Here is a 13,085-nt window from a genome sequence, read left to right as displayed (position 1 = left end):
AATGTTCAGAGATTTCATCTAACTTTGGCTGGCTCTGGTCTTCTAGAACTGTCTTCATAGGCATTTACTTATGGGACCTCAAGACAAAAAAACATTTCTTTTCCTTGAGACAAGATATTGAATGTCCACACTTTTGGGGAAGCAGTCTGTTTCTCCTTCTTTTATTCAGGGTCTGTTTGTAGGCTTTGGAATCATTTGCCCAGCCTGGCACAGCCTTCTAAAGCTCCCATTTCATTTGAGGTCATTAGCTCTTTAACTTGACCATGCATCAGAAACACTGGAGGCTTTTGAATACTTAAAATTAGATTACTGGATTATACATTTGGAGTGTCAGACTTAACAGCTTTGAGATAGACCATGGACATGTGTATTTGTAACAAAATAATCCTGATACAGAAAGTCCATGAATTGACATTTGGAAACCACCACTCTAGGTTTTCTGATATGAAAGAAAATAAGTAGATAGCAAGAACTCTCTAATAATCAGTTACAGTATTTCATATAGCCTTCCTTTAATTAGTGATGCTTTCTCTCTAAAGTGTGAAGAAAAGGGAGTCTTTTGGAAATGTAGACTTATTTGCTGTTACTACAGTTGGGCTTTTGTCAGCTCACCACCCTCTCTCAGAGTTTCTAGAATATTCAGTGGAAGTGTGTTGACAGTAACCTTTCAACTAAAACCATTAGTTTTCTCCCACTCCCCAAAACAGAGTTACTAAGGACCATGTTCACTCCTGCTAATAGTGATGAGTCAAAGTTATTTCTTGTAAATGTCATCGCATTTTTGGATACAACTCTGATGCTTTTTGAATTAAAGTAGATTTGAACTTGTTTAAAAAAATAATTGAGTCGTTCATTTAACATGTATTTGGAGATGTTATATACTAGGAGCCTCTTAGGGATATAGTATAGGATTGGAATGACTAGAGTCAGATCTGCATTTGACACCTGATTTAACCTTTTACTGGCTATACAATTTTTGGCAGATTATTTTAACATGTCTTAGTAATATGAGGGACAACAAAACTACCATTAAGAGTAGTTAATTCTACTCTTACTAATGAACTACTAAGAGTAGTTCATTAAGAGGATTAAATGAAACAATGACTGGGATGGGCCTTAGCTAGATGCCATGGAGGGAGCTATAGATGTATTTAAGTGGCCTTTTCCCTCAAGTGACTTTAGTCTAATCATTGAAATAATACTTATTCACAAAATAATAATTTTTAAGAAGTAGTGGTTAAGGAATATAACATGGTGATAACAACCAAAGTGCTGGAATTTAAACCCATGTCTGTGTGGCATCTTTTACTGCACATTTTTATGATAATTGCTTATTGGAGTGGTTCCAGAGGAAAAGGAAATGAAGGGATGACCATGAGATATTGGGATAGAAGGAGGAATGTTGAGAACAAAGTGAAGGGGAAAAACAAAGATGACACTGTGTTGTATGAGCTAGAGAATATGGAGAATATGATACATTAATATAAAATAGAGAAATTAGGCTGGTGGAGAGTTAGCTTAATATTAAGAGGGGAGCAATGAGTTTGGTTTTAGCCAGACTATATTTTGAATTTGGGATGAACACTTTCAAATGCTATAAAGCCATAGAATGAAATTGTGGACTAAGTAGAATTTTTTTTATTAGAATTTGGGTCTTAATAGACCCAAAGTAATCAGGAGGGCTTCTCAGCTATGAAAAAAAGAATCAAAATATGGAGCCAAGGATCAGAATAGTGTGTGCAAGAAGCAGTAAGGAAACAGAATTGTGAGACAGAAGAACCAGGAAAGGACAGAGAAGAAAGACAGGGGAGATGAGTTTTTACAATCATTTATCATGAACAAAGAACACAAATAGGCAGTTCACAGCCAAAGAAACTTATATGGCCAATGGAAGCTGAAGGATATGTAATCTCAAAAACAAAAACAAATGTTCTAACAAAGTTTTAAAACTTTGAGTTGCTGAAGTTTTGAATAAATACTTACATGATAACTGTTGTGGAAGTAAAATTAATGTTAACTTTTTGGAATGTGGCATTATATTAAATTTTTAAATATTTATAAGATATACAGAAAGTCCATAGATGTTATGAGGATTGATATTGTACCATTATTTGTAATAGTGAACATTTAGAAACAACCAAATGTTTATCAATAGTGGGTTAGTTATATAAGTCAGGAAATGGGATGATGATAACTTATATCTGGCCAGTTTGGGACAGAATGAAAGAAGAGGATAGGAGAAATAAAGGAGGAGTTGGGCAAAAGGGGAGTGGAATAAAGAAGGCAGTGTGTATGCACATTAAAAGTGAAGTGAGAAATTGTATTAGCTAAAACAAAATTATAATTTGCCCCTTTAATCTTTATCCCATGGTTGCTAAATATTAATCTCACTTTATTTTTATGACCCAAGTTAAGCATTTTAAGAAAAAAAAATTTTTTTTACAAAATAATGATTGTAAAACAATTCAGAATAAAGACATGAATGCCAAAAGATACATGAATAGATTAAAAACAAAAAAAATGTAGAAGTGGTTGTATAAATTAAGAACCTTCTTTTTGCTGCCTTTGCTCCCCAGTTCCACTAGAGATAATCATTGTTACTTTTGATGTCTATTCATCCAGATTTTTTTCTGTTTGTGTGTATAAATAGTTTTTTAATAAAAATGAGCTTTTATGGGCTTTTACTCAGTAATAGCATAGATAACTTTTAGAAAATGTGTCTACCTGTAAATAGCTCCATGTCATATATTTGTAGTACACTTCTTAAAATGGCATAAAATTCAGTGGTGATGTGTTGAAGTTCTCTATCATTGAAGTGTGTTACTTTAATTTTAATTGGAAAAATCAGTCAAAAAATACAGTTTGAGTTACAGTACTTATAACTCTATGCATGCTATAAATTTGGACTAACAGTAAAACTCGTACACAACTCTTAATTCATTCACTCTCTTTTATTCATGTTTAGTTTCTCCAGTGATTCAATGGTAATTACTGAATCTGATGTCCAGAAAACAGTATACCCTGGAAGTTGTCTTAACCAGAACATTGATGGTACAATAGAGGTATTATATTTTTAAACTGTTGTGTGCACTGATACTGTTTCTCTGTCATTTTTATGTCCATAGTAAAACCGTTGTTAAGAAGTAAGCATAATAAATAAGAGGATAACACATTATGTAAAAGACCCAGAAGAATATATAAGCAAAAAAATTTAATGTATTTCATAGCATAGGAATAACACAAAGTTAAAATTGAGAGTTTTTTCCCCCTAAATATGTTCTGGTTTAAAATTTGTCTGGTTTTGTGTGACATGAGCTATGTAACAAATTAGTTTCAGTACCCTTGCCAACAACTTTTCGTCCCACGATGGGAAGTTGAGTCAGACTATCTCTAGAATAGTGTTTAGGGATCCCCAAAATTCAAGATGCTATGGCTAGGACAATAGTTGAGGCTTCCTTGAGCACATGCCATATGATGTATAAAAGCCCCTCATCTTTTACAGTGTCGGCCAGCTAGCTAAATCACATTCTGTCTCTCCTCAGCATTATATATATTGCCGATTTGTGGCCATTTTTCTGAAACTTATAACTACAAAACCCTGGTCTTCATTCAGTGGATTTTTAATTCTTGACTCATATAGAAAACAAAAATCATTGCTTTCTCTTGTTTTGGAAACAGAGGAGAGATGTTGGCTACATATCTTGTTTGTACCATACTCCTCCAATATGGAGTATCTATTTGAATGCCATTCAGGTAATTGGTAAACAAATACTTTCATGCTGAAAATATGTTTACATTTTAAAAAACTGTTTATAGTTTTTTCTAGTTACAAAAATAGTTTGTATTTGTGGGGAAATGGATACTATTAATAAACATCAAGAAAAAAATAAAATTTGCTTATAATTTCATAAGCAAAGATAGCCACTGTTAGCATTACTTAAAATTAGATACATATCTTAATTATATTTAAGAAGTATCTTTAGCCTACTATAGAACTATGTAATTGTAAATATGTAAATATATTTCTGACTTTGCATCTTTAAATTCACAATACTAAGTAGGTTATTTAGAATTCTACACTAGAATTATTCACCAGAATTATCGTTTTTAATTAAGAGCAGAACTGAAATTTACTTATTAAAACTCAGTTTTCTAAGAAACATTGATCTTTTGAGGATATTTGACCGTAGAAGTTTAAAAATAAGTGATGTATGGTTAGTATAAACAAGTCTGTTACATTTTGCTTTTTAATTTAGTTTTCTGATGAATTTGGAGTGAAAAAGGAAACAAATATGGTTACATTGCTGGAAAAACAGTACCAAGAACGATTAGAAGAAGAAGTAGCTAAGGTAAGTTTATAGTTTGTCAGATTATTTTGATTTATATTCCTTTTGAGCCTTCAGAAAACATAGATTTTATTGATAGTAATGACCTTTTTTTTTCAAGTTTTATTTAATCTCTACACCCACCATGGGGCGCAAACTCATGACCCGAAGATCAAGAGTCTCGTGCTGCACCGACTGAGCCAGGCACCCCTGCACTTTTTGTTACAAGTTTTGTACATAGATTATCTTTAAATTGTCAGTTACTGGTATGAACCACAATTGCCTTTCAATGGAATATTCTGTGAACTTTTCCTTTAGAAAAATATTTTCTTCTTGATGTGGAATAGTAATCAGAAACTTCTCAGAATGCCAAAACAAGTCTTTATAAATTTGTTACCTGGGAGTAGTGCCTTGTGATGGAGTTTGGCCTTCCTTTAAAGGTAGGGGATATGGTAGGAAATGAGAAAGAAGGTGGTTTGTCTTTTATATATTTTCTTTGCCTATCTCTTCCTTGAGAAGTGACTGTGATGTTTGTGACTGTAGATACTCTTAGCTGTGCTATGCCCAGAGCCATTCTTTTAAATTCTTGAATACCAAGCATATCACCTAATCTACCATTATGATTCCATTTCTTTTGTCTTTGTATTCCCTTTCAGAAGCATATATCTGGGGTGCCTAGGTGGCTCAGTCAGTTAAGTTGACTGACTCAATTTTGATCATGATCTCATGGTTCATGGGTTCAAGCTCTGCATCAGGCTCTATGCTGACAGAGTGGAGCCTGCTTGTGATTCTCTTTTCTCTCTGCCCCTCTCCTTTTCTCTCTTTTTGTCTGTCTCCCACGCGTGTGCGCACACACTCCATTCTCAAATAAATAAACTTTAAAAAAATAAATAAATAAATAAAATGGATATACCTGATTGGGTTCTTATATTGGAACCGTTGAATTCTGATTTTTTCTGCTTTTTAATAATATTTCAACTGTTTGAATATAACAATCCCAGTGGATATATGCATTTTAAAAGAGGAGAATTGATCGATTATACAGGAAATGCATAATGAGTTAGGTTAAACATAAATTGATCTTAGAAAAAAAACCTGAAGGAAGTGAGAGAGTCAATCATGAAGGTAACGGATTGAATATATCTTTTGAGAAAGTGGAATGCAAGAGAAAAAGTCAAGAATTACACCAGTGAATGTTTCAAAGAGGTGGCCAAGAAGAATGGCAGGAGTGTGAAGGCCACTTGCCCGACTGCCAGCTCTGCTGAGTGAGAGGACGGTTTTAGTCCTGCCACCCCACAGTCAGGGGACCTATTTGGTGAACAATTATTTATCTTCTTAGCAAATGTGACTGGGTACAGGAGGAAGAAGAAATAAAAGGGGCAAGGGCTGGGGGAAAATATTACTCTAGGTTATTTGACATAAGCAGCTGGAAGAATGGAGTTGCTATTAGGTGTCAGAAAAGACTGCAAGAGAGTAGTTTTTGGATAGGAAAGGTAGACTTGAGATTATAGCTTAAGAATTCAGACCCATTAGGGTGCTGGGTGGCTCAGTCAGTTGAGCGTCCAACTTTGGTTCAGGTCGTGATCTCGTGGTTTGTGAGTTTGAGCCCTGCATTGGGCTTGCTGCTGTCGGCATGGAGTCTGCTTCAGATTCTCTGGCCCCCTCTCTGCCCCTCCCCTGCTTGTACACTAAAAAAAAAAACAAAAAAATCATTAAATGCAAACACTTACTAAATGTTTAAAAATAAATATTGAAGAAGTGGTTGGATATGCATATCTAGAGTTCAGAAAATAGGTTAAGACTAGACATGAAAATAGGTGGTAAATAGGGCAACGTTTTTCAAACTGTGAGTTGCAACTCGTTTTTGAAGCGTGAAATCCTGGTTTTGGACCAGGATTTTAAAATACTGGGAAAGTTCAACCATATAAATACACACAAAATGTATGTGTGCTTTGGGTCACAACATAAAATGTTTTTATTGTTGTGTGTGTGTTTACCATGGTTGCAGTGAAAAAATTTGAAAAACAATTAATGTAGTAGTGTAGACAGAGCAGAGGTCTGGGGGCTGAGCCTGGATAACACCGATGTTTAGAGATCAGAGAAATGAGGAGGAATAAAGAAGATAGAGAAAGAGCAGTAAATTAAATATGGGAAAAACAGAAGTAAAAATATATCAAGAAGAGAATTTATTAAACTGTGTCAAATGTTTTTGATACATCACGAATGATTAGAACTGCAAATTAATTATTGGATTTTACAATGTGAAATCATTGGTGAATTTCACAGGAACACATTTGATGGGGTGGTGCAGACAAACTGATTAGATTGGATTTGAGAGAGTGAAGGGGAAGAATAAAGAGATGAAATTTAGAGTTTTACTTGAAAGAGGAACAGAGAAATACAGTGGTATCTCAAGGGTAATGTAGAGAGTCAAGCAGCAGATTTTTGTTGTTGGTAATTTGTTTCTGTTTAAGAAGAAAGGTGTCATATTTCTTTTTTTTTTTTTTTTTTTATTTAAATTTTTTTTTTTTTTTCCAACGTTTTTTATTTATTTTTTTGGGACAGAGAGAGACAGAGCATGAACGGGGGAGGGGCAGAGAGAGAGGGAGACACAGAATCGGAAACAGGCTCCAGGCTCTGAGCCATCAGAGCCCCAGAGCCTGACGCGGGGCTCTAACTCACGGACCGTGAGATCGTGACCTGGCTGAAGTCGGACGCTTAACCGACTGCGCCATCCAGGCGCCCCGAAAGGTGTCATATTTCTTAATAATTATTGAGGAGAGAAGGAAAAAAATTCGCTAAGTCAGGAGAGAGAGAGACAGTTGTTGGAGCAGTGTCCCTGATTAGAGGAGAGGAGGTACAATGCCCTGGAGGGTTGCCATTAGATAGGAGCATGGCGATTTAATCCATGATAACAAGAAAGAAGGCAGAGAATATTTGGTTCATCAGGATGTTTTCAGATACGATATTTGGAGCCTGTGGAAGTTCTCTTCTGATTGCTTCTGTTTTCTCACTAAAAAAGAAGCAAGGTCAGCACCTGAGAATGAGAAAGGAAGGGAAGACATTGAAGCTTTAAGGAGAGAGGGCTTTCTAGGAGAAGGAAAAGACCAGGGAAATTGAGTAGAATTGCCCAGTATCCTGAAGGACTCAATCAAGGGTAGTAGTTATGAATTTAAAGTAACACTGTTCAGCTTGGTTGGATTTTTTTTCCTCTTCATCTAAGTTTAGCTTACACAGGCACAGAGTAGGCAGTTCCCTGTAATCACAGGTGGAATTTGGTTAGATGGTATAGTGAAATGGAAAGGAGAGAATAACAAGGTAGTTGAGTCCTTAGTTGAGTTTTTTAGTTTCCAGACCATACCATTCTTTTAATTATTTCTGTTACTCATTTCTGATCTAAAGAAAGTGATTCTTATTGTACACATTTTTCAAAATTTCAGAATCTTCTTTTGTGACTTAACATATGGTCAGCTTTTTGTTGTTTGTCATTATCTTTACTGAGGTATAATTTACATACCATGAAATTCGCAGGTTCCAACTGCAAAATTTGGTGAGTTTTAACAGATGTATGAAACCAACGGCATAATCAAGATATAAGACATATCCATGACCCCTAAAGTTTCTTCATGTTCCTTTGTAGACAGTCTCCTTTTTATATTGCTTGATTCTGTTTGCTAATATTTTGTCCAGAATATTTATGTCTGTATTCATGAGGGGCATCATCCATAGTTTTGTTTTCTTGTAATGTCTTTGTTTGGCTATGGTATCAGGTCAATGCTGGCCTTGTAAAGTGTTAAAATATATTCTCACTTCTATTTTCTGGAAGAATTTATGTAGAATTGATACTATTTTATTCTTAAATATGGTATAGAATTTGTTAGTGAAACTAACGGGGCCTGGAGTTTTGTTGGAAGATTTTATTAAACTATGAATCTGATTTCTTTAGTAGATTTTGTTTTACTCAAGCAATCTGTTTCTTTAGAGTGAGCTTTGTTAGTTAATGTCACTCAGGGCATTGCTCCATTTCATCTATGCTGTTGAATTTACGTTGGTGAAGTTGTTTATAGTATTCCTTTATCACTTAATGTCTGCTTTCTCACTTTTTTCTTTGTCATTCTGTCTAGAAGTTAATTGTATTGATGTTTTCAAGGGTCCAGCTTTTGGGTTTTTTAAAAACTTTTTGTTTTATTTTCATTGATTGCTTTTCTTTATTTTTTACTTGTTTCTGCTTGCTTTGGGTTTAAGTTGCTTTCTTTTTCTGGTTTCCTAAAAGACCTTTCTTCTTTTCAAATATATTCATTTAATGCTATAAGTTTCCCTTTAAGCACTCCTTTAAGCTGCGTTCTACACATTTTCATTCAGTCTGAATATTTGATTTATTTTGTCACCTCCCCTTTGATTCATGGGTAACTTAGAAATGTGTTGTTTAGATTTTCACGTTTTCACATTTTCACATTTCACATTTAGGGTTTTCAGATATCTTCCTGTTGTTAATTAATTCATTGTATAATTTTTAATTTCTTTGTGGTCAGACATACTTTGTATGATTTCAGTTTATTTAAATTTATTGCCTTAAATATGTTCTGGTTGAATGCTGCATGCATACTTGAAAAGAATGAGTATTCTGCTGTTCAGACTTTAAGTTTTCCTCTCGTATTACTACCTTCAGCCTGAAAAATTTACTGTAGCATTTCTTTTTGAGCAAATCTGCTGGCAACAAATTTGACATACAACATATTGCATGTCATCTAATTTTGAATTACATATTGAATATTTTGAATACTGTGTAGATGCTGAGTCTTAGGATGTTCTGGAAAGTGTGAAAAAAAATGCTTTTTAAATAGACAACCCATTTAGGTTCAGGCCACAAGTTCTTTCTCACCTTCCCCATACAGATTTCTTCTTCAAGTTTTGACTCCCTCTGCAATTTGCCTGCTTTTGTTTACTTCTCAGAGTTTTCTGGTAGTTGCTTTTGTATTTTGTTCAGTTTTCAATTGTAATCAATGGGGGAGAGAGGCTGTAGTGGGTTTAATTTATGCTAATCACAAGTCTCGGTCTTAGGTATTTTTATTTCACAATTTAGATAGAATTATTGCTTTATACCCATCAGTGTTAGGTTATCCACATATTTACAAAAAGAAATTTTAATGCTCTCATCCTTTCTGCATCTTATGCCTTCCTTCTAGCATCATTTTCTGCTTTTTGAGGGACATCCTTTAGAAGTTCTTTTATGGATCATCTATTTATTGGGAATAAACTCTGTTTTTATTTGTTTTTATTTCATGTTATTTTGCTTTCATTCCTGAAAGATGATTTTGTTGAACATTCAAATCTGGGTTGATGTTTTTTTTATGTCAGAACTTTAAAGATAACATTTCATTATTTTCTGACTCCTTCTTGTTTCTACTGAGAAAGTCCTTGTCATTTTAATTGTTGTTCCCCATAGGTAATACATCTTTTTTCTCTGGAAACTTTAAGAATTATTTGTTCTTGGTCTTCTCTTTATTTGTCCTTCCAAAATTCGTTGGTCTTGACTCTTAGGAGTAGTACCTTTTGTATTCTCACCTGTTACTTCATGAAATAGTTTATTTCTGTAGTCTCTAATACATGCTTCTAGAACAATAATTAGATGTTGGTTGAATATTCTCGTTCTATCCTTCACTCTGCTTCTCTTTCATATTTTTAATATTTTTAATCTTTTTGTCTTTGTTGCATTCTTAGTATTGAGAGACAAAGAGACAAGCAGGTCAGGTTCAAGACAGGAAATTAAAATAAAAGCTAGTCTTGAGATCTTGACCACAAGTTAGAGAAGATTGAAGGTATGAGAATCTCTCCATATCACTTTCTGTAGGATTTCTTTTAGTTTAAAACCATTTTGAGTGGTAACTTGCTTTTTAAATTCCTGTTGGTATTTATAAATCTAATCCTTTTCATTTACTTTATTTCTTTAGGTCATTGTGTCAATGAGTATAGCATTTGCTCAACAAACTGAACTGTCTAGAATATCTGGGGAAAAAGAGGTTACTACATCATCAAAACAAGCACATGCTTTCTATCAGCAAGAACGTTATTTAAATGAAATGAAATCATCACAGGGTCAAGCTTTTGAAAAAATGGACATGAAATTTAAGGAAGAATTTAAACCACTTAGTAAGGAGTTAGGAGAAGATGGAAAGGAAGTTCTGTTATCAAATGATGGTAATCTTGATGATACACTACAATCGAAGGACCATGAACTGACTATTTCAGAAGAAATGTTCTCCAAAGATAAAACATTTATAGTCAGAGAATCTGTAAGTATATTTCCTTGTATAAAAATATGTGACTTCCTTCACTATAAAAATATTAGCAGTAATATTCCTTAATGGGGAAGGAAAGTATCAGATCCAATCTTGACTTAGGGATTTGCATTTTGAATGTGTTTTATTACTTGTAAAGTATATGAATAAATGATTTACTATTTTATTAATAAAATAAGTCTGGCTCATAATATTTTTGTTTATGTTAGACATATATATATGCATGGTAAAATCTCATTGTAAATTATATGTACATTAATTTTGTTTCAGTCAGTTTAAGATTAATTATCCTACAATATGTCTGAATAAAAGGTTTGCTTCATTTAATGTGATGATAACATCACATGGAAGTAGCTTCCTGTTTAAGAAGATAATTTAAAGCATTGTACTCTGTAAATACTATTTCTCTTCTTCTATACTTACTCATTAATGGAGGATCTTTTCTGTGTCTGTACTACAACTGCCTGTGCCTTTAATGGAAAGAAAGAAATCCTACCTTTTTTTAATTATCTAAATTAAAAATTTTTATTAATGTTCAGGATAGGTTATATCGTGTTTAGAGGCATACTGAAATAAAATTGTCAACTTGTTTATGAAGTACAAAACTGAGATACTTGTGAAAACCTCTTTAATTTACCAGCAGCTGTTCAAGGCAGAGTGCTTCAGGGACTGAAGTACTTACAGAAATTCATTAAGGAGTTGATTTCTTTTTTTTTTTTTTTTTTTTTTTTAATTTTTTTTTTTCAACGTTTTTTATTTATTTTTGGGACAGAGAGAGACAGAGCATGAACGGGGGAGGGGCAGAGAGAGAGGGAGACACAGAATCGGAAACAGGCTCCAGGCTCCGAGCCATCAGCCCAGAGCCTGACGCGGGGCTCGAACTCACGGACCGCGAGATCGTGACCTGGCTGAAGTCGGACGCTTAACCGACTGCGCCACCCAGGCGCCCCAAGGAGTTGATTTCTAATGAGTATGAGAAAGTGGAACATAAAGCTTTTATTTCCAAATAAAAATTATTGAAATTTGTTTTTTATAGATTGTTATGTATTCTTATATGTTATATTGTTGTCTGTAGTACTGTGGTGACCACTGCATAATATAAATTAGGTAAAATTTTTCATGTTTTGTAAATTTAATTTTAAATTACAAGTATTCCATTTATATTATCTCACCATCATAAATGTCAAGAGGGATAAGGGAGCTACAGCTTCATTAAGAGCAGAAGGCATTTTGAGGATTTTTATTCTTTATTCTCCCTTAGATTGCATTTAAACTAACTGACAAATAGCTATTTTGCGTTTGGAGAATAACATGTGTAATGGTAATAAACTTCACACTGATTTAGAATTATAATTAAGACAGATATCTTTTTTAAATTTATGTTTTAGTTAAATAATGGGAATAAAAATTAGGCACTTTAGTAGTGGAATTGCGTTTATATTAAAATACTGATGCTGACAGATTGCCACAAAATGTTTTATGATTGCCTTTTTTTTTTCCTACCTTTTTAGATTCATGATGAAATTTTGGTATCAAGTATGGATGCTTCTAGACAACTAATGTTAAATGAAGAACAGTTGGAAGATATGAGGCAGGAACTTGTGCGACAATACCAAGAACATCAACAGGCGACAGAACTGTTACGGCAGGCACACATGCGCCAGATGGAGAGACAGCGAGAAGACCAGGAACAGCTACAAGAAGAGATTAAGAGACTGAATAGACAATTAGCCCAGGTATGAGACTTAGCATCTCTTTTCTCCCCAATTAAAATAACAGTATTCTTTAGATAGCCTTTATTTAAAAAGTCAAAACTATTGCCAAGATCTGAATAAAAACAAGTGTTTAACATTAAGAACAGACTCCATCAGCACAACAGCCTTAGATCTTGTTAGGAACACCTGACTCAACCTTGGAGTGCATTGCGTCTGTGCCATTTTATTTATCTGCCTTTTTAGGCATTGGAAAAGTGGCTACAAGGCTGTTTGTATATTTGTTTTTAATCATTCCATTGATCATACACGCAAAAGCACTGTGATAGTATTCTATGACAGAAATTCTTTGTGCTGAGGTGCAGTTGATACTCCGTTTTCCCATATTCATTTATAGTTTTGTGAGTCCACCAATTAGCATTTCCAAGGTTTACCTTTATCTTTAATCTATCTTTTTAATCATGAATGGAAATCTGAAGTAGTATGTTTCTGGGACTTTCTCCAGGGAAACATCTCTTCTTGATTTGACAAATGCAAATTTATATAACGTTCTTATCCCTTTTTCTGACTCCTTGGCATTTGGGAGCTGGATTCTTATCAATTGCTGTATATAGTATACTCACAAAATCATTACAGAAAAGCACGAAATATTTTTACAAAAGTTCCTATGAAAACAAATTTATTCCATTTATTTTGAAAACTTAAGAGATAAAAAATAGAGAAAGCTTAAAACATGTTCTTTCCGATAT

At 33.9% G+C, this 13,085-nt stretch overlaps 1 protein-coding gene across 6 annotated transcripts in view; it reads left to right on the top strand.

Moving 5' to 3' along the window:
• AKAP9 (A-kinase anchoring protein 9) overlaps positions 1-13,085 on the top strand; it is a 151,322-nt gene that overhangs the window by 62,628 nt on the left and 75,609 nt on the right. For all 6 annotated transcript variants that reach the window (XM_058725131.1, XM_058725134.1, XM_058725133.1 and 3 more), the window contains 4 exons: positions 2,966-3,062; positions 4,257-4,349; positions 10,277-10,618; positions 12,136-12,360. In XM_058725131.1, the coding sequence (XP_058581114.1) occupies positions 2,966-3,062; positions 4,257-4,349; positions 10,277-10,618; positions 12,136-12,360 (757 nt within the window). The remainder of the gene's footprint in view (positions 1-2,965; positions 3,063-4,256; positions 4,350-10,276; positions 10,619-12,135; positions 12,361-13,085) is intronic.

Source organism: Neofelis nebulosa, chromosome 4 (assembly GCF_028018385.1).
Source record: "Neofelis nebulosa isolate mNeoNeb1 chromosome 4, mNeoNeb1.pri, whole genome shotgun sequence".
NCBI lineage: Eukaryota > Metazoa > Chordata > Mammalia > Carnivora > Felidae > Neofelis > Neofelis nebulosa.
Note: the sequence above shows the minus strand (reverse complement) of the source record. Positions and strands in the feature narration are given on the sequence as shown.